The sequence below is a fragment of the Ursus maritimus genome, unplaced genomic scaffold (assembly GCF_017311325.1).
Source record: "Ursus maritimus isolate PB19 unplaced genomic scaffold, ASM1731132v1 scaffold_18, whole genome shotgun sequence".
Taxonomy (NCBI): Eukaryota; Metazoa; Chordata; class Mammalia; order Carnivora; family Ursidae; genus Ursus; species Ursus maritimus.
In genome coordinates, this window is record NW_024424230.1 from 12,805,241 (window position 1) to 12,826,671 (window position 21,431).

Here is a 21,431-nt window from a genome sequence, read left to right on the forward strand (position 1 = left end):
TTATTTTCGAAGACTCTAGGAATGGATGTATCTGCCTCTAAAAACATTCAGGTTGTTGGCAGATTTTGGTTTCACGTGGTTGTCAGACTGATGTTCTTTTTCTTGGTTGTCAGCTGAGGGTGATTCTCCCCTTGTGGAAGCCGCCTGCATACTCTGACTCCTTGCCACTTTCTTCTTCCATCCAGTGTGGTTGGTTGAATTTTCATCCTGCTTCTATTCTTTCTGACCTTTCCTTCTGCCTCTTATCTCCTAATTTCAACCAGAGAAAATTCTCTGCTTTCAAGAGCATATGTGATTTTTTAAAAAGTTTTTATTTAAATTCCAGTTAGCTAACATACAATGTAATGTTAGTTTTGGGCGAACAATATAGTGAGTTAATTTTTGTACAGAGTGGTTTAGGTCAAGATTCTCTGTCTCTGGGCACCTGGGTGGCTGTCGGTGAGAGTCTGACTCTTGATCTCAGCTCAGGTCTTTATCTCAGGGTTGTGAGTTCAAGCCCCATGTTGGGCTCCATGCTGAGCATGGAGCCTGCTTTTTAAAAAAAAAAGGATTCTGAGTCTCTGTGTCTCCCCCCCCATAGATGTCTAATTGCTCCAGCACTGTTTCTTCCACCATTAACTTGCTTTTGCATATTTGTATGGATCTGTTTCAGGTGTTTTTTTTAATACTACAAAAGCCCATGTGCATTACAGGCATCTTTAAAAGATGTGAAAAAGCAGAAAAAGAAAAAGTTGAGTCTTATCAAAGACAACCTCTGTTAAATTTTCTTTCCATCTTTTTCCTGTGGTTTTTTTTGTTTGTTTTTGCTGTTGTTTCAAATAGTCGAACTCATGCTACATGTAAAAATTGTGTTGTGCCTTTTTTAAAAATTCCATTATAAACATGTTTTCTATATTACTATGAATGTTTTTAAATATTATCTTAATGATTCTATGATCTTTTGCGTGGCATCTTTTTGCTGCTCAAAAGTTCAAGTTTTCGGTTTTGTTAAGCTTGAATGAAAATTATGAGAATCTTAGTGATTGGTACTGGATAAAGTAGAAATCAGATATCATTTACCCATATAACAAATGTAGTTTACATATTATAAATCATTACAATTTATAGTAACATGCAATTGGGATTTAGGGGAAACAGATGGGTTTGTTTTAAGGTTGCTTTTATTAAAAAAAAAAACTTTCAGTATGATCATTTACTTCAAAGTTATGCTTATGTGATTTTGATGGTATGATTTTGCCTCCCTTCAAACAGAAAGCAATAGATCTTGCAGGCAAAGCAGCCCAGGAAGACAAAGCTGGGAACTATGAGGAAGCTCTTCAACTCTACCAACACGCTGTTCAGTATTTTCTTCATGTAGTTAAATGTAAGGTCATAGTTTGCTTTTTATTTTAAAATGTTAAAGGAAAAGATTATTCTATTTTATTTATAAAAATTGAAATACAGTGCCAGAAAATTCTAAACCATCCATTTGCGAAAAATTCCTCCTACTTGTTAATAATTTTTAAGTATTCAGCAAACAAATATGCACAGTTATCATAGTTACTATTACTTTGTATACCTAAACGTATTAAAATACTATGTAGTTAATGGAAATAGTTTTTATTTTATTAGTAATATACTCAGATTATGTATGAACCTCACATTTTCTAAGCATCTCTAAAAATGCTCTTAAGTACCTTTAAAAAAATATGTTGTGAGACATTTTATTCGCATATTTTCCAAATATGTATTGCGTTTTTCCCATGTACCAAGTATTGTTGTAGGCACTGGGATACAGCAGTGAGGGGAAAATGGGTAAAAAACACTGCCTTTGTTGATCTTAAACCTAATGCTGAGCATTTGAAAAGTGTCTTTCTTATAGTTCTTTTTAAATAACAGTTTTAGCATTTGGATAATATAGGATTTTCTTTTGAGCTTCTCCATTTCATTTTGAGGTTTTTCTGTCTAATAAAAGTGAAACTAAGAATGAATCATAACATAAGATATGTGGGGCTAGTCCCATGCACCACACGACCTGCCAAAGACTACTTTTGAAATCGCTCTCACAGAGGCCTTTCTTTATGTAGTAAAATTACGATATTAGTGGTACATATAATATAGGGGATTTTTGTCATTTTTTTACTATGAAATTAAGTTTATGTAGACATTAATGGAAATGGTTAATATTACTTCTGTTTGTCTTATAATTGGTTTTGTATGGGACAAGCAGCTTTCAACTATCTGCACAAAATGTTATGGGAAGAATATAAAGCCCACAGAATATTAAATAATTTCTTCATCTTATTTAGCATTTAGATACTTAAAATATCCTAGTGTCTTGCTGAGATCTCTTTTCAGACTCAGACCCACTGTTGGCCTCCAACTATGCCGGAGGAAGCAGAGAAGAGTTGATGATCATTGGTCACAATGAACTAGAGATGCTCTTCCTCCCTCCCCCAAAATAGATTGTCCTTGTCGCAAAGTTTAAACCTGTCTGTGTAGAATACTAATGGAAAAATCTCTCTGATTTCCCTTTAATAGATGAAGCTCAAGGTGATAAAGCCAAGCAAAGTATTAGGGCAAAGTGTACAGAATATCTTGATAGAGCAGAAAAACTAAAGGAGTACCTGAAAAAGAAAGAGAAAAATCCACAGAAGCCAGTGAAAGAGGGACAGCCGAGTCCAGCTGATGAGAAGGGGTATGTATTTTAGAGTGTTAGATTTAATTATATCTCATTAAAAGATAAAATTACATTTAATTTGTGAAATCAGTTTCCTTTGTTTAAACGAGATGTTGACCGTCCTTGGCTCCTAGGCCAAATATGACCTGCTGCCTGTTTTTGTAAATAATTTTATTGGAACGTGGTCTCTTACATCTGAAAAATGAAACTCTGGGATGGGGTTATCTGGCCTGGTTGGGTTTGAAAGCAGGAGGTTCTGGTTCGTGTTAGAGGATGTGATACTCATAATTCATGGGATGCAGTGGCACAAGGTACTTAGATAACCTCCTGTGGTCACAGGAATGGAGTGTCTTTTGAAGGCAGTGCTTCAGGGCGTCTGTGGCTGCTACTACCAAAGGCCGTTTTGAAGAACATAAGAATGTAAGAGCTAGAGTTGACCACATGGGAGAGTTTGAAGAGAATTACAAGCTCAAGGTTTTATATTCTCTATTCAAGACATGGTCAGGGAACCAGGGAGTTCCTGTGACACCTAAGAATATTTTTATCTTCTGCACCTACAGTGTTGACGTAACAAAAATCAGACCCCAGCTGATCTTATGGATTGTTGAATTTCAACAAAGATCAACTTTAGGGTTTCTTTTATGAGGGGTGGGCCAATTAATGGAAGACTGGGTCTCCAAAATTAAAATGAAACTCTTGGGAAAAATTTCGTCAACCTCTAGTGCCTGGACACCCGCCCCCCCCCCAAGCCTTTCCTGAGACTCCCTTGCCAGCAGAGATGTCCTCTCCTCCCTGTGAGTTGAGGCTTTCTGGTCTTGCTTGAAGACCCTGTAGTCTCCCCTCCTGAGATGGCGACCTAGCAGGAGGATGCCAATTCTGTATTGAATAGCAGGACCCACCTTGGCAGATTTAAGCAAAAAGGGGTTTATTATACAGTATTGACCTTACAGATTTGGGGTGGGGGCAGCGAATCAAGCTTGGATTCCATATCATTGGGAGAAATGCCCACCTCCACCAGGGTTGTTGTGGTAGGGATCCCACTGCTGGCAGTGCCCCTGTTAAGGCCTTCTGATGCCAGGCAGGGGCCAGTAGGACCTCTGCCACAGCTCCGTCGGCGCGCCAGGGCTTTCGCTCGAATGTATGTTCTCCTCGCATGCAGTTGTCACCTCAGTTGCTTGCCTCCACCTTCTTGGAGGAACTGTGGTCTCATGTGGAGACCTCGCTGCAAGGAAGCCCAGAAAGGGCAACTTTTTTAAGTACAGTCTTTATTATACAAGAAAGTGTGGTAGAACAAGGTTGGAGTGAATGTCAAGTGAATCAGGTGGCAGTTGCTACCTAACCCATAACCCCACCGTCCTATGATAAACAAGCCAGTCCCATTTTGGGGAAAACTCTGTCAAGCTTTTGAATCTCCCATTATATGTTATATTAAAAAATGATATAATGCTGTATTTTTTGCTTTATCACTTTTCATTCAACGTTGTATTACAAACATGTCAGTAAACTATTCCTACAATATCATTTTTAAAGATCACAACGTAGTGTATCATATGCTAATCCCCATAATTGGACATACTTGATTTCTAATTTTTTTCCCTTTTGGGAACAGTGTGGGCATGATTATCCTTGTAGTCAAATCTTTGAACTCCTTTTAAATTATTTTTTCAGAATAAATTCTCAGATATGAAATATATGGGTTGATTTACTTGTCTTTTGGTCTCAGTTCATTTTCATCAGTAGGTTCACCTATTCTTTGGAACCCCCAAACTGAGGATTATAGACCTTTATACCTTAAATAATTAATATTCTGGGTTTTTCTCTCCTGGTTATGGCTTCTTGTTCTGATACATAGTTTGCCTGGTTTGGTGTTTTTATGTTGTTCACGACTCTCCTGTAATTCATCTTAAGTCTTTTGTGGAATGAGGTGTGGGGCGTGCATTTATGAATTTGTACATCCGTACGTATGTCATGGGAATTTGGAGCTGGTTCCTGACTTCACTCTGGTCTTTTGCCACTTTCCTTTTCATGATTCCATATTGATGGATACTATGCCTGCTTACTATTTTATTTAATATACTCTTAAAAGTAATAAAATAAGCATAACTTTTAATGTGAATGTCTTATTTTGCCACTTAAGTTACACTATTTCAGATTAATTTTTCCTTCATTTTTGCCTTATTTTGATAGCAACGAGTGATCATTTGAATATATTAAATTCTTTTTATTAGGAATGACAGTGATGGGGAAGGAGAATCTGATGATCCTGAAAAAAAGAAACTACAGAATCAACTTCAAGGTTGCTTTAGATTTCATTTTTAAATTTACTATCTTTTTTTAAAAAACCTCGTGGTGAGCTGTCTATTTGAATTGTTTTTCCCCCTGTATTCAGATGAGGTTCACGAACTGGCTTTGGTTCCCAGTGCTCACACGCTGACTTCGTTTGTCCATTTTCATAGCATTTGCTCTGTAGGGTCTCTACTAGATTGGTTTTTCCTGTGTAGTAAAAATATTGTTTGCTCTTATATGTGCCTTAAAAAATCTGTCAGTCAGCTTCCTCTTTTTCATTTTGTCTTATCTGCCCCCTTTTAGAGAAGGTAGCATTTACACTACTAGCACATTACAAAATCTGACGGTATTAAAATTTCCAAATTGTCAGAGGAGCACAATGAATTGGGACTCACACTTGGCTTTTATTGCTCTTGCTGTAGCTGATTCATTGATGGTTTATTTCATGTTTCCAGACCTTTCTCATCTGTGTTTTATCTTATTTCAGTGTTGCCATTTACATTTATCTCTTCCAGCTTTCTGTTTTTACCTTCCATACCTCTAAAAGCCTTTCGTTCTCCTGTGCGTGTAGCATAGTGGCATGGTGAGAGGGCACAGATTTTGGTTCCATTCAGATCTGGAGTCCCCTCCAGGGCCTGCTGTTGAAAAGCTGTGTGATCTTGGGGCAGGTTCCCGAACCTCTCAGAGTAGAAGACCCCAGCTCTAAAATGGAAATTATAATACCTTCTTTTCTGGGCAATTAGAAGATTATGACAGTGTAAAAACTGCCAATGTTATATCTGACAAATTTGGGGCCTCAGTAAACGGTAGTGGCTGTGTGTATCTAAAACGGCATCTGTTTAATGCTGGCTATGTACTGAGATTTGATTAGTTTTTGATACGTTAGCTGATGACTTTTTGGGTTGAATTTTATGTATTTTGTTCATTTGAATCTTGCCAAGTAGAATGCGTAACTGGGAAGGATTTCCGTTATAGAGGTACTGGGTTAGTGAATGGTGAATATACCTAGTTTGGCCAGTCCTTTAATCTTGCTGTACTAACTAGTCTCTTCATTTTCATTCTGAGCTGAGTTTCTGCTGCCGCAGCGCCACTGCCCAGAGCCATGTGGGCACACGCTTCATACTCAGTTTTGCCGGGCAACCCAGCGGTCTGTGCCAGGTGGCCTTATTTCGATTGTAAGGCAAAAGGCGTTTTTTTTCTGTCCTTTTGGTTTTATTTCCCTCTCTCCCACAAAGTAAAAACTGAAGCGTATCTTTAGTTTTGGAAAAGATACAAGCCAGTTTTTAATAGGGAATTTTTCTTTAAAATCAGTAATGATAAGAACCAGAAATGTACAAAAATAGGCTGAAAATATTTGAATGAGGAAATTTATGTGGAATTTCAGGATGAAGTGGAGTATGAAAGGAGTCCTAGCCTTTCATACCACAGAGTCCTTTTTTCCATCTTTTCATGTAATAGTTTGCTCATGGATTTCACTGTATAATATCCTTTTTTGAATCTTTCCTCTTTTTTTTCTGAAAGAGTATTTTAAGTCTTTTACTTCTAAGTTATGACTTAAGTGTAGTATTTGATTATTAAAATTAAAGAATTTATGATCTGAATTTTCTGTTAGCTGTTTTGATGCTCAGTGACTTTTTTGAGGTTTAATAACATGAGTATAATCAAAGACTGGATAAATTTATGCAATTGGAAACAAATCATTTGGCTTTTATTCCCAATAATCCCACTCCCCCCTTTTTAATTACTACTTTTATTAATATTACTTTTATCTAAATAATCTTTTATCACTTAACATTCCAAAGTGACTTTTAAACTTTGAAAAGTATTAGTTAAATGTGAGGATAAGTTTTGGCATATTTAGAAAATTCATACTTAGAAAAAACTTTAATTGACCAGATGCTGCTTATATATAAAGTAAATTTACTTTTTTTTTTTTTTTAAACTATCACAAAATCCTATCAGATGGCGTAACTATTTCCTCACATAGGGTTACTAAATGAATGGAACATAGAAAAGAAAAATGAATTGGCTTTAATTTATACTTAATGTGAACATTGAGAATGCAGGAAGTATTTATGGTTTCATTTAATTTTTTTTTAACATTTTATTTTTTTAAGTAATCTCTACACCTAACATGGGGCTCGAAATTACAATCCTGAGATAGGAGTCGCATGCTCCTCTGAGCCAGCTAGGCCCCCCAGGGTTTCATTTAATTTTAATCTATAGCTAAAGATTTTATAATTTAAGTAGGTTGTGTGATATAACTTCTCTTATAATAATAAATGATCTTTTGTAGCAAGAAGAAATACCCATAAAACTAATTTCCTTGGTAATCAGTGAATTGTGTAAGTGGTGATGTTCAGCTATACTTAAAACAATTACACATCACCTTAGAACCAGCTTTTGGAAAAGCTTCTGATCCAAGAGGATTCAAAACTTTTGCCAGTAAGCTATATTAGAGAAACCTTTTGTGGACTCTTCCTGCAACAATTGCTGTGGCTTCTGAATATATTGTATTAAAAAACTAAATTATTTAGATAATTTCTTTAATGTGCAAAAATTTTAAGTAGGTCTATTTAGAGGCCCAAAAGAAAATTCGGCAAATCTCCGGAAAGTATTGCAGATCTCCAGGCGCACATTGTCTCTCTCTCCTCCATCATCCCCTCCCTCCCATTCTCCCTACTATTTATCTATCCATCCATCTGTCTGTCTGTGTGTCTATCACCAGTTAAAGTTCTTAAGTATCTTTTCCTTTTGGTGCTTAAGGGAGCATTAGATCACTGGGTATTTCTGTTAAAAAAAGAAGTAGTAGAGCCACCCCCATTGAACAGGTACTTTGGATTCTTCAGAATCAGTGCATTCAAACATTGTAAGGACTTGATGTAGTGTTTGGTGCTTTTCCAAACACTCTAATATTCATTATGTCATTTGATCCTTCGCTAACCCTTTTAAGTAGTTGGGGCAGACGGTATTCCTTTTACTTCCCAGTGAAGAAGCGGAGGTAGAAAAGTTAAGTGACCTACCCTAGGTTAGCCAGTCACCCAGCCCAGCTTTCTGACAACTGCTGACTCCACCCCAACAATTACTTCCTAATCACACCATTTCAAGAAAGTTTTTAATAGATAAAACTTTTCCAGGCAATTTTATAATGTATTTCTTGAATGTCACTATTTCATGTTGTCATTTACATTTGATGGAATAGTCTTCCTTAATTTAAAGATGATATACTTTTTTTGTAGGTGCCATTGTTATAGAGCGACCAAATGTGAAATGGAGCGATGTTGCTGGTCTAGAAGGAGCCAAAGAGGCACTTAAAGAGGCTGTGATATTGCCTATTAAATTCCCTCATCTTTTTACAGGTGAGATGACTGTTAAATAGGTTTTTTGATGATTGTTTTAAAAATACATTGACGACTGAGGTAGAGCATTATGAATTTTTGTCACCGTATTATAATCACCTTAAATAAATTCTAAGTCAGTGATATACCTCTACACAAAGATATTTATTTCATACACATATTTGCAATATACACATATTGCAAAACACCTAAATGTCAAACAGTAGGGCAAAGGGTAAATCACCAGCACGCAGCGGAATACTGTGCACTCATTCAAATAGAGGGTACATATACGTTAAGAAATGTAGATCTGTGTTAAAATATATAAAGATCAATACACAAGCTGTAAATATGTGCGGTATGTGTAGTTAAAAAAATGGGTGCGCTGAGAAGTAAATGTAGACAGATTGACATAAAAATGCTAATGTTACGCCTAGGAGATAAGATGATGGGTGATTTTTACTTTGCACTTTCATCTGAAGTTTTTACAGTGGCCATGTACCAGTTGTGTAAGAGTTTTCCCCATTTCTTAAAAAGTGGAGTAAGAGTTATTTAACATTTTCAGACCAAGTACCTATCCTTCAGGGACAGCTCATTCTCACCATCATGAGAATATTGCTGACCCAGCCATCTGGTGTAGTTAAGTTACAGCTCTAGCAGCAGCTGATTTGTCTGCTGAACCATTCCTTCACATTGTCTCTTTTTGTGACCGATAGCCTGTGTTGTGATGTGGCTATACCCACAGCAAAGCAGTGAACAAGGAAGGGTATCCCTTTTAGAAACAAGCTGGTTTATGTAGAGAGCAAATCTGTGACGTTGGCCTCAAACTGAACAGGTCGAGAAAGTGATGTCATGTAGAGGAGTGATGAGCAAAGACCCCGTGGGCCACTTCTGCCAATCAAGGTATGACTTATAACCTAACTTCAGAAATATGAGATTGACAGTGTAAAAGTTGACATCACGATCCTATAAAGGCACAAAAGTATGGGTGAGCTCTTTTTATATTACTTACACCAGTGTTTTCCAAACACAAGTCATGTATGTATCTTCTTTATGATTATTTCCATATACATGTACTGTTATTATTTTTTAAATATTTTTCTTTAAATCACTCACTTTTAGAGCAAATTTTTAGTAAAGTACAGCATAAATATGCAGAGACCAGCAGGAACCTAAAAGTGTTCAGCTTCATAAATTATCAGAAAGTCGGTACATCTGTGTAATCATCATCTCACAGATCAATAAATACCAATAACCCACGAGTCCCTCTGCCAGATCTTTCCTCTGCAAAGGTGATCAGTCTTTTGACTCTTAATGCCATAGATCATTTTGCCTATGTTTGAACTTTAAATAATCCTTCTTATTTTTTATAGTAACTTCATTTTAAAAGATTGCTTTGTGTCTACTATAAATGGAAAAATTAATTTTTTTCTAGTACGCATTTTAAAAATTACTTAAATAAAAAGTATCTGTGTACTACCTAAAAAGCATTTCATATGCCACCAGTCATATATACCACAGTTGAGGGAACACTGACTTACAATTGCAGATATTTAAAATAGGAAGATAGAATTCACGTCTAAGTTGAGACTTTCATAACAATAAACACAACAGTATTTAGTTTTGCCATTAGTAATCTGCATGTCATTTTTATGTAGTTACCGTGTACCCACCCACAGTTTGAACCTAGAAATTTTTTAAATGTGTATTTGATATATTTTTGCTAGATGTAACTCAGCCTGTTTTATTTTAGGCAGCATTATGCTTTCTTATTAGGAAAATTGAAATACAAAGAGTTGATGTGGCAAAACTAGAATCTGGCAAAACTAGAATTTGGCAAAACTAGAATTTCAGGGAGTCTCCTCATCGTTACCCAACCACGTGAACAAGAATATGCTCCGGTAATAGTACCCTGCGCTTCCTTGTGCAATCAGGAATTGAGTAGAACTTTGTGAGGGATCAGCCAGACTGTGTTAGTTTCATTCCTCCAAGAGTCATAAATATTTCAAAGAAATGTTTCCAGCTCCCCTTGCCCTATGGATATAGTTTATCCTACAATAATCTGATACTGAGTATTGCACACAATTGACAATCCGAAAGTGCCTTTTTACTGAACGATTCTGCCCTTACTAGACTGTAAGCCCATGGAGGGCAGAGATGCTTTTGTGTTCATAGTTCTCGGTCTATACCTTGCGGTTTCAGTACATAGTGGCTGAATGAATGAGCGAAGTAAATGAACTTCCTGTTAGAAGGATTATTATATCTATGTAAACACATTTGACGAAGTGTTCCCTAGAAAAAGCAAATAAGATACTTCTAAGACATACTTACCTTAGTTTAATTTATTTAAAAAAAGTTTTTTTTATTCTGATAGCTGGTGAGTGCAAACCTCTTCACAGTATTCTTCAGTATGGATGATGTCTCCGGTAACTGAAATTAACAGTCTTGAGATTCTCATGGTTTTTTTCTATTGCAAATTTTAGGCAAGAGAACACCTTGGAGGGGAATTCTGTTATTTGGGCCACCTGGAACAGGAAAGTCTTATTTAGCCAAAGCTGTAGCAACAGAAGCAAACAACTCAACATTTTTTTCAATATCTTCCTCTGACCTTGTCTCTAAGTGGCTAGGTGAAAGTGAAAAGTAAGTAGTAAGTTGATTTTTTTTTTAAGTTTCTCTTTGCCTGGTAATCATAATATCAGTTTATAAAGTAATAAGCTTCTTACATCATTCATAGACATTCAGAGAAGTGACATAGTAAGTATTCGTTTCTCTGTCAAATCAGTCCCTTATTTGAAATTCATTTCATAGGGAAAAGATAACATATGTAGTTACACATAGTATAGTTCAGTAAATCATAAACTGAATTATCCAACTGCTGCATTCTTATTTTCTGGACCAAAACATGATTGGACTTTAGAGTTCTTGTAATACTATATATATTCTATTTTAGTTCTTTTCATTAAGTCGTGTCATTTACTGTTTAAGAAACTGAAAGCTTTTACTTATTTTTAGGCTAGTTAAGAACTTATTCCAACTTGCCAGAGAGAATAAACCTTCCATTATCTTCATTGATGAAATTGATTCTCTGTGTGGCTCAAGAAGTGAAAATGAAAGTGAAGCCGCCCGTCGAATTAAGACGGAGTTCCTAGTTCAAATGCAAGGTAGGGGTACTGACTTCTAAACTAGTTTCTATTTATTGTATAACTGCTATTATCATAATAATGGAAAAAATTCAAACGAAATTTCTCCGTTTTAGCAGGCTAAGTGTTTTCATTGTGCCATGTTTCGTTCTGATTGTCCTGTACTTGCACACATAATCTGCACCCCGTTGTCATCATCTGTAGGACTCTGGCATAAACAGTAAGGAGATCCACGTATTCACTTATAACCAACCAGGAACTGTGTCAGCAAAAGGAACGTGTAGACTTCAAATGAAATCTTTTGAGAAGAATATATGAATAGTATTTGTCCACAGTCTAGCAGATTTGATTCTTGGGAATATATGCATCGTGTTTGAATAATGTGATATTTGATTAAATACAGTTTTTTCAGAGAGAGACTCTCAAGATGAGGCACTTTAACATTAAAACACCACACTCTTACCAGAATATATAGACGAGGTTGAAAAGAACACTGAAATGACGAATTACTTAAAATATTACGTATTTTGATGCAGGCGTTGGTATAGACAATGACGGAATTTTGGTTCTGGGAGCCACAAATATACCCTGGGTTCTGGATTCTGCCATTAGAAGAAGGTATGAATATACAGTGAAGATCTTATTTCTCACTGCAGATGTAACAAGTCAGTAACAGTTCCCTTTTTGTCCAGTGAAGAGGCATTCTGACAACTTTCAGAATTTTTTTGATGTACCCTAACCCTGTTGCCCCTTGCATTGGGGGAAGAGAGGCAGGCATTTGTTTGCTTACTTGCTTGCTATATTGAAGATATGAGATTTCCATTTACAGAATCTTTCACATTGGAAAATACATTACTTAATGCTTACTTTTAATTCTAATTAAGCTTAGTGGAAGGCACTAGTGCTTCAGAAATGTACAAATGTAGCTTGATATTTCAATGGAAAACTTTCACATAAAATTTGAGCAAAATGGCAGTCATATAAGTTAAAGTATGATAGATAACCAAGTTATATTTTTATTAAAAAATCTATGTCTATAATTTTTAAATTACATATTGAACTTGAGCTCCAGGAAAGGTATACAAACTCGTTACTTTCCATGCACTCCATTCCTTATCTCGTTCACTGAATTTTGCATGGTAAAAATTAACACCAGTTCTTGCCACATTTATCCCATTCGTTTGATGGTTTGCCGGGATGCTAGGTTACCATTCAGTATTAAGAAAGGAAATCTGCTGGGTATTTTTGAAAAATGGCCTAATTCTAAACCCAGCTCTAGAAGTACTGGAAATTTAAAATTCTCATGGCCACAGAGTGACCTGAGGGATGAAAAGTCTTCACAGCCACTTAAATTGTCCCTCGTTGCTTCCTCCTTATCCAAATGCTGAAATTCTGAAAAGGCAAGCAAAGTTACTCTTAATAAAACAGTGTTTATTTATGAACTACTAGAATTATTTATTCTGAATGTACCCATTATAATAAAGTGGAAGTTTTATGTAGACATATGTTTATTAGGTAAGATGTTGAGTAGCTTTACTGTTTTGAATTTAGAGAATTATTTTGTCCTCTCTTATTTCATATGATTAACCATATTAATCCCTGGATCAGCAGTTCAGAGTATTATTCTATGAGAAACTAATCTTGTGGGACATACCACGTTGTGAATTCTAGACATTATAAACACTATGGCCAAAATAACCCAAAAATCATGTGAAAAATACTAAATCACTCTAGACTGATTCTCTGGCTATTTTGGTTTTTCACTTGTTAGTGGGTGATGTGTTCTGGATATTTTGCCATTATTTAATCTAAATATGTATGTTTAACTCTCACATGTATGGGCCCATTTAACTTAATCAGCTTAGCTTTGTACAAATGAGAATATCTGAGCATCTTGTTTCTTCTTAAGAAATCTGAGTTAATTGAAATTAAATATATGTAGTAATATTATTGATGTGAATTTCTTTCATTTTAAGATTTGAGAAACGAATTTATATTCCTTTGCCTGAGGCCCATGCCCGAGCAGCAATGTTTAAACTGCACTTGGGCACCACACAGAACAGTCTCACAGAAACAGACTTCCGAGAACTCGGGAAGAAGACGGACGGTTATTCGGGGGCAGACATAAGTATCATTGTGCGCGATGCGCTTATGCAGCCTGTTAGAAAAGTGCAGTCAGCTACTCATTTTAAAAAGGTAAGGATCTTTGATCTACCCTTTCAGATATTTTCGAAGTCAAGTTTTGAGACCATCATTGATTTGTCTTCCAAGAACTTCAGGAAGGTTTCTGTTTTATATAATAAATAGTGGGTTTATAGAATAAACATTTCCATTTCATTGAAAATAAGTTCTCCCACAAAGTTTATTAGTAGCTATTATTAATAGTCTTAGTATATTTTAAAATTTTTTATGCAGTGATTTTTCAAGTACTTATTTCGATATAAGTATAGAAACTTTAAATACATAGTTACTGCTCATATAACTAGAATATCTTGGAACAGAATCTGGTGCATTTACACCTCCTTAACAAAGTAAAAATACTAACAGCTAATATTTAAATATTCACTGTGTTCTATTCTTTATCTCACTATTTCATTCAGTCCTCACAAAAACTCTGCGAGAGGTGCCTCTTGCCACCTGTTGATCATTAATCTGAGACTCAGATGTTAACATGATTATACTGGGACTTGGCTGCTAAAACAGTTTGCCGAGGTACAACCAGAGAGGTGCAGACGTGTGAGTTTTCTCTAGGTCACCGGTACTTCCGAATCTGAGGCCTCGCTGCCCATGCACTGTTTCGTGTGCATGAATGAGTTCAGCATATAGCATTTTGTAAAACGATTGTGGTCTTGGGATGTCCAAGATATTTAAGTAACAGTGGAGTAGGTAATTTGGACCAACCCTGTTGCTGAGGACAGCAGTATCCAGTATTACTCATGAACATCCATGTGAAAATCCCGAAAAGCTATTAGCAAACTTAATCCAGCAGTATATGGCAAGACTAATGTATCATGACTAACTTACAGATGTATGTCTTGCCCTACAATAAGTTTTTTAAAAAAATGATGAGCTTGAATTAAAACCTGAATTTGAAGCCTGAGTCCACAGTTTACTTGTTATATCTCCTTGAGCAAATTATGTTACCCATTTAAGTCTTGTTTTTATCATCTCTGCAGTAGAGACGATAACACTGCCTCAAAGTACAATTGTGAGAATGAAATGAAATAGTTCTCGTAAAGCACTTGAGTAGCCCAGGGAAATAGCCCTTTCCTTCTGCAGCCACTTCATTACTGGGGGAAATACAGGAGGCTCAGGGTCATGTTTATGTCCCTGCCGTTGTATTTTCTTTTAAATTTTCTTTGCATTTAGAAGCTATAGATTCTTAGGAACTCAGTCCTTTCCTACCCAGAACTTTTCATTCGGTCCTCCATATGACTGCCAGGGACAGCTTCTGTGACCCTGAAGCTGGGTCCTTCTTAGGAGGATACAGATGTAGCAGCCAAATCAGTGTTAACATCAGGCCTTCGGCATCACCAGCTAGTAGATCTCTCAGTGGCTCCATCTTTTACTCCCATTCTTAAGGCTGATTATTTCAATTAGCAAAAACAAGATTGCCTATTTATTTATCAAATGTCTAAAGTACTCTGAGCCTAAAGATAAGTCAAAGTATTACAAGCAAAAAGAAAAATCCCTACAGCTGAAATTTTTGTGGGCAAAGACAGACAATAAAATACACATAATAAGTAAAGCATTTAGAATGTTTATTTTTCTGCACCTGCCCTAATCCTGACGTAATATTTAAGGTTGATCATTGTCAAATAAATATTAAATGTGAAAGCGGCCCCCAATTTAGTATAGATACTTTACCACCTATAAAGTACTTGTGACTCTAAGTCACAACAGTTCTGTCTCTGGGTGTTATTAAAATTTTATTTTGAGTCAGTTAGGAATCACAAAATAGCACTGAAATTACACTTAACATTTAATTTTGTACTTATTTTTAAAGAAGTAATTTTTGTTGAGAAAGATTCAGTGATTTCACACTAATAAATCTTCCAAATATCATAGAATTTTCTGTTTTGGGAACTAGAGAACTTAAGACAATTATTGAGGATGCCTTTTTTGTGGACTCTAAGACCATTTAATTAGCTTTAGAGGAAAAAAGAAAACTCTTAACCACAGATATTTCTTTTCTTTTTTTAATTTTAACTCTTTTTCTCCTTTGATCATGTAAGTGATTTATTGTAGGAAATTTCAAAATATAGGAAAAAGTTAAAGCCAAACAAAATCTATCCCATCACCCAAAAGATAACTACATTTTGTTGTATATTCATCTGTTTATTTTTAGAAGTAAACATTTTAACAAAATACAGAATAGTACATTTTCAGATTTCCTAATAACGGCCTAAACCTTAACTTAGTTACTTTGTTAAAGTAAGTATTTCAGATTACTGTTTATTCCAGGTGCGCGGACCTTCACGAGCTGATCCCAACAAAGTAGTAGATGATCTGCTAACACCCTGTTCTCCTGGTGACCCTGGTGCCATTGAAATGACATGGATGGATGTCCCTGGGGATAAACTTTTGGAGCCAGTTGTTTGCATGGTTTGACATTTAAAAAAATTTAAAACATTATAGTTTGTCATTTGTGAGACAAAGATAAACATTTTCAGTTACGTAGGATTAGCTAGAAAATGTCAGTATGATCAAGCATGTTTATGTAATACTAACGACTCAAAAAGTTGTAAAGATTAATTGAACTTTAAAATATAAAAAATAATTACCTTTAAAATACTTTCTTGGGCTTTAAGAAAGATTAAATTTTAAGTGAAAAAGCTACTTTTCAAAAAACACAGGTTTTTAAGCATATATAGGTCTTATAGCTGGGATACTATCACCAGAATACTTATCTATATGGCATAAATTATTGTCAAGACCTAACTAAAAAGTAGAATTGGTGAAATTTCTTTTCTGAATCTAAAATTTATAAAATATCCAGAAACCTTAATGCATATATCATAGTAATCATAATGGTGTTTTTCTGTTTTACCTTTTCAGGCTTTGTAGAAAGTTTAATGTAATGCTTGAAAAAAAAAAGTCCTGAAACCATATTTTTATGATGAATTACGTTTCTATAGTTTATATTGGAGGGATTTATAATTTTTAAGACTTATCTTGAAAGGTAGAGGAAGCTTACTGTGAAAAGCTACATATATTATTTTTATGTTTTCTTATTGGTGAATGCTCAGTTTTTTAAATCTTCTGCTTCAGTTACAGATTTTCAAAGAGCTTTATGTCAGAATTAACAGTAACTTCCAGAGGAGAAACTTATTTACATGATATGACACATAGATCTATAGACATACACATACCTCTATATGTATATAGTATGTAATAGATATGTTTATGTGTTAATGATGCTTCTCTGAGAATTTATTCAGAAACCCTTTTTTATTTCGGTCCTTGCTATGTTGTTTTTTTTTTAAGATATATTTATTTATTTTAAAGAGAGAGTGTGTGTGAGTGGGTGCAGGGGACGGGGGCAGTTGGGGAGAGAGAATCTCAAGCAGACTCCCCGCTGAGTGTGGAACCCATCATGGGGATCCCTGAGATCATGATCTGAGCCTAAATCAGAGTCGGACGCTCAACTGACTGAGCCACCCAGGTACCCCACTATGTTATTTTTTAAAGATTTTGTTCTTTTGACCATTTTTCATACTGTTTTATAAGAACCATAGCCCAGAAGTTAATCTTTTAATGAATCTGTGGTATTAGCATATTTTCTTCCCACTTTGATAATAATTTTAACTAATAGTTAAAAATTCTGGGGGTGCCTGGGTGGCTCAGTCAGTTAAGTGTCTGGCTTTGGCTCAGGTCATGATCTTGGGCTCCCTGCTCAGCGGGGATTCTGCTTCTCCCTCTCCCTCTGCCCTCCCTCGCACTGGTACTCTCTGTCCCTCTCTCTCTTTCTCAAATAAATAAATAAAATCTTTAAAAATTTTTTGATTAGTTGGTTTTAATTAAATGGTGTTGTGTTTCACATTAGAGTAAGTGAATAACTTCTGTAAATGAATGACTATATTCCTTTTGAGCTGTAATTGGTGAACTCTCTTATTTTAAGAAGAAACAGATAAGACCAGATAAGAGATCAGGGACATATTTTGGAGGGCCTTGATCCTCAGGCTAAAAGGATTATACTTCTGATGGGTAATGGGGAGCCATCAAAAGTTGTGGTCAGGACAAGGCAAGCAGTTTAAGTTGCTGTGCAAAGGAAGAACAGGATGAGAGATGTCCTTTAGAAGGAATAAGAGTTTATTGTTAATAACTTATGGCACACTGCTAGTACTTAGATTTAACTTTAGGTGGAAGGTTAGTTAATAATAATGCAATGATTTTTATTTGATTAAATCTGTTACTAATACTCCTCCCTTCTTTTCCCTGACAGTCGGATATGTTACGGTCACTATCTAACACAAAGCCCACAGTCAATGAACATGACTTGTTGAAATTAAAGAAGTTTACGGAAGATTTTGGCCAAGAAGGTTAAACCAAAGAGAACGAGGAAGACATTTACCATGTGTGTTCTTTATTTCATAGGTACTTTTGCCTTTCTTGGATGGCATTCATATTATTTCCAGTAAAACTCTTTTACCACAGGGAAATACAGATCTCACTCCAGAGTTCCTTCTCATTTTATACATACTTTGCTCCCAGTTACATGCTCCTGTTTACAAAAATTATAAAATAATGGATAGTAAGGAAATGAGTGATATATGAATGGCAAAAATAGGAATTATCCAGTTAAGAAGAGGATTAACATTGATTGAGATACCAATACTTAGAATTGGTGGTATTTGCAAAGAGCATTTTTTTTTACCATAATGAAATAGGGTTTATCTTATATTTTGAAAAAATAATTCTTAAGCATCATTCTCATCAATGTAAAACGTATTTACTTTATTAAAAAATTTTAAATGATAGAATCTTTATTCTCAGGGATGGGCAATAAAACAGCGAAGAGCACTGTGATTGGGCTTGAAAGATTTTGAATTGTGTTCTAGCCAAGTCTCATTGATTTCTGATAGGCTAACATTTTTCTTTCTGTAGATTTCAATAATTTCTTTAAAAACAACAAGTTTCTATATTTAATTAGATAATACCTTTCACTGTGCAATCTCAAAAGAAAGACTTTCGAAATTGGCATTGTCTTCATCTTGAAGAAGAAAATTGTCTGTTTCGGGATCTTTTTGTAGCAAGATTGACCAAAACAGATGGCAAATAAATACATACTTTTTAAATAATTCTGTCATGAAATACTAGAATGGGAACCTTTGCTAAAAGGAATGGCCTCCCTTTGAATTATGGGAAGTTTCTTGTGGGTGTGTGTGTGTACATATATGTATAGATATAATTTTTTTTTTTAATATAGGCTACCAAGGGGCTTGTCTTTTACCTTTTAAGTCCAGGGAACAGCTTGTCCTTGCCACACATACGTTATCAAGTGTAATGCTTGTGAAGCTTTAGAAATGAGCTAATGTCTCATTAAATAATAAAATACAAACATGATATGTTGTTTTAATATCTCCAAATAAATCTGAAGGTGTATGTTACACACTTCAGCATCAACACTAAGTTGTGCCTTGTGCATTTGCATTGGCTATATATGCAAAAGGATGATCGAGTTAGCTGGAATGAGGTAGATTCCTTAATTACTATAAAGTTCTACCTTGCAAATACTATAGAATAACTTGCATTTTAAAATATATTTGCACATTTTACGTATAATGCTCTATGGTTGCCTTTGGGTTTTCTGTACAGATTGTTTTTGTTGATACTAAATGGAAATCATAGGCCTGAAATACGCTCTTCTTACGTGAAGTAAATTGATATAACCTACTATTGGCTATATTCTGTGTATGCTTCTTTATTTTGGGATCTTCTGTATAGGAGAAAATATTATCTAAATTGATTAGATACAAAGAAATCATTAGAAATTATTGAGAATGTGTGCATGAAAATTCTGTTCTTCAACAGCTTTTATGCGAGGGTTGGGAGTTAACTTGGCAGACTAACAGTTTTTTGTGGCTGCCTTCTAAAATAATTTATATTCTTTATCGGCCTCAGAACTATATAGTATTCCTTTTAATTATATCATTAGGAGAATTTGCGTAATTATATAATAGTTGAAATTCAGAATTTTTTGTAAATCCAGAATTTGTTTTGAGGACGTATTTTACTTAATTTGACAGAATACATGACCCAGTGGTAAGTAAGTATAGTGTTGATGATAAATGGATTCTTTGTCACACTTAATTCTTTTATTTTATTTTTTATTTTTTTAAAGATTTATTTATTTATTTATTTATTTATTTATTTATTTATTTACATTTATTTATTAGAGAGAGACAGCTGACGAGAGGAACACAAGCAGGGGAGTGGGAGAGGAAGAAGCAGGCTCATAAGCGGAGGACCTGATGTGGGACTCGATCCTGCTTCCCGGGATCACGCCTGAGCCGAGACAGAGCAGCTTAACTCGCTGTGCCAAGCGCCCCCATCTTCTACATTTTTTACATTTCTGGTTCTAAATCTATTTCTGGAATCAAATAATTTTAGACTTATTCTAAAATGGTAGCACATAGGCCATATCCCATGAGTTCTTTATGGACAGATAAGTACTGACGATGTTCAGGCTCTGTCTGAACTTGGACTGTTTGGAAATTTGGATATTTGGGGTAGGTGGTTTCTTTTTTTTTTTTTTTTTTTTAAGATTTTATCTATTTATGTGACAGAGAGACAGCCAGCGAGAGAGGGAACACAGCAGGGGAGTGGGAGAGGAAGAAGCAGGCTCCCAGCGGAGGAGCCTGATGTGGGGCTCGATCCCGGAAAGCCAGGATCACGCCCTGAGCCGAAGGCAGGCGCTTAATGACTGCGCTACCCAGGCACCCCTGGGGTAGGTGGTTTCTGAGGCTCCTTGAGTACCTCTATGAGCTGTAACCTAGATGTTGAAGAACATGTTTTTTCTCAGCCTGGAAACTGTAGGGGTCTTAATAAAAAGAATTTCAATAGAAAATTGACTTGGAGTGTCCTGATACCATGCAGTAAAACAGAATGAGTATATATATTTGATTATTAATCTGAAGTACCATTCAGCCACTTGTCACTCGCACAGTTAAGAAACTGAGGCATTCCTCTGTAACATGCAGCCGTACGTGTTGCTTGACACCTTGCAAATGAAGCAGCTGGGAGGGCCCAGCATAGACACTGCTTTCACCTCACCTTTGTGAGCTCTCCCAGCTGTGCTTTCCTGCCTCCATACCTTCCTTCACGTCCTTCTGTTACTCTCCTACTCTACCGCGGTGCCCTTTCTTCTCTGCTAGTCCCAATTCCATTCTTCCCAGTGAGACCTAGCTCATGGCCTCTATCTCTGCCAGCAACAATCCCTAAACTACCCCCAGTTCTACCTTTGGATTCCTTTAGTAATTAGTTGCTACTACTATCTTAAGATTTTTATCCAAATTTGAAGCACATTCTATTAATCTTGTTTAGATCATTTAGACTGTAAGCTCTTTAGATAGTACGTTTTGACTTGCAGCTAGCACCGTGCTAGACACTATTTATTAGGTACTTAATAAAGGCTTGAGAAATAAGAGAGTTATGTCCTTTTATCAGCTTACTGGATTATCTGTGAGACTTTTTATAAAATAGATTATTTGAAGTGACTTTGTTCTTACCGGTCTAGTGAAATGGTAAATTTCAGTCTTGGTTACTGGGGACTAAAATCAGAGGTAGGCCAGAGCTGGCTCCTGTTGGCTTACAAGAACCAGTGCCCATCTCTTCCCACCTGTGAGTCCCTTGAGCTCACGTGGGCAGCTTGAAATCTGCTGCGGTGGGAGGACTCGCCACAGAAATCAAGTTGTGGTTAACGTGGCACCACACAAAACCGAGTCTGTAATTGAAAAGTTAGTATTATTTGTTGTATCTACAGAAATAAATACAGAAGTTACATTT

The 21,431-nt window shown here is 35.7% G+C and overlaps 1 protein-coding gene across 1 annotated transcript in view; it reads left to right on the forward strand.

Annotated features, from left to right (window-relative positions):
- The window catches only part of VPS4B (vacuolar protein sorting 4 homolog B), a 29,105-nt gene extending 9,785 nt beyond the window's left edge, over positions 1–19,320 (forward strand). The window contains exons 2-11 of the mRNA XM_008704961.2: positions 1,252–1,363; positions 2,521–2,677; positions 4,888–4,955; positions 8,185–8,304; positions 10,767–10,923; positions 11,296–11,444; positions 11,960–12,041; positions 13,400–13,619; positions 15,888–16,028; positions 17,869–19,320. Coding sequence (XP_008703183.1) covers positions 1,252–1,363; positions 2,521–2,677; positions 4,888–4,955; positions 8,185–8,304; positions 10,767–10,923; positions 11,296–11,444; positions 11,960–12,041; positions 13,400–13,619; positions 15,888–16,028; positions 17,869–17,970 — 1,308 coding nt within the window. The 3' untranslated portion in view covers positions 17,971–19,320. The remainder of the gene's footprint in view (positions 1–1,251; positions 1,364–2,520; positions 2,678–4,887; positions 4,956–8,184; positions 8,305–10,766; positions 10,924–11,295; positions 11,445–11,959; positions 12,042–13,399; positions 13,620–15,887; positions 16,029–17,868) is intronic.
- The last annotated feature ends 2,111 nt before the right edge of the window (positions 19,321–21,431 follow it).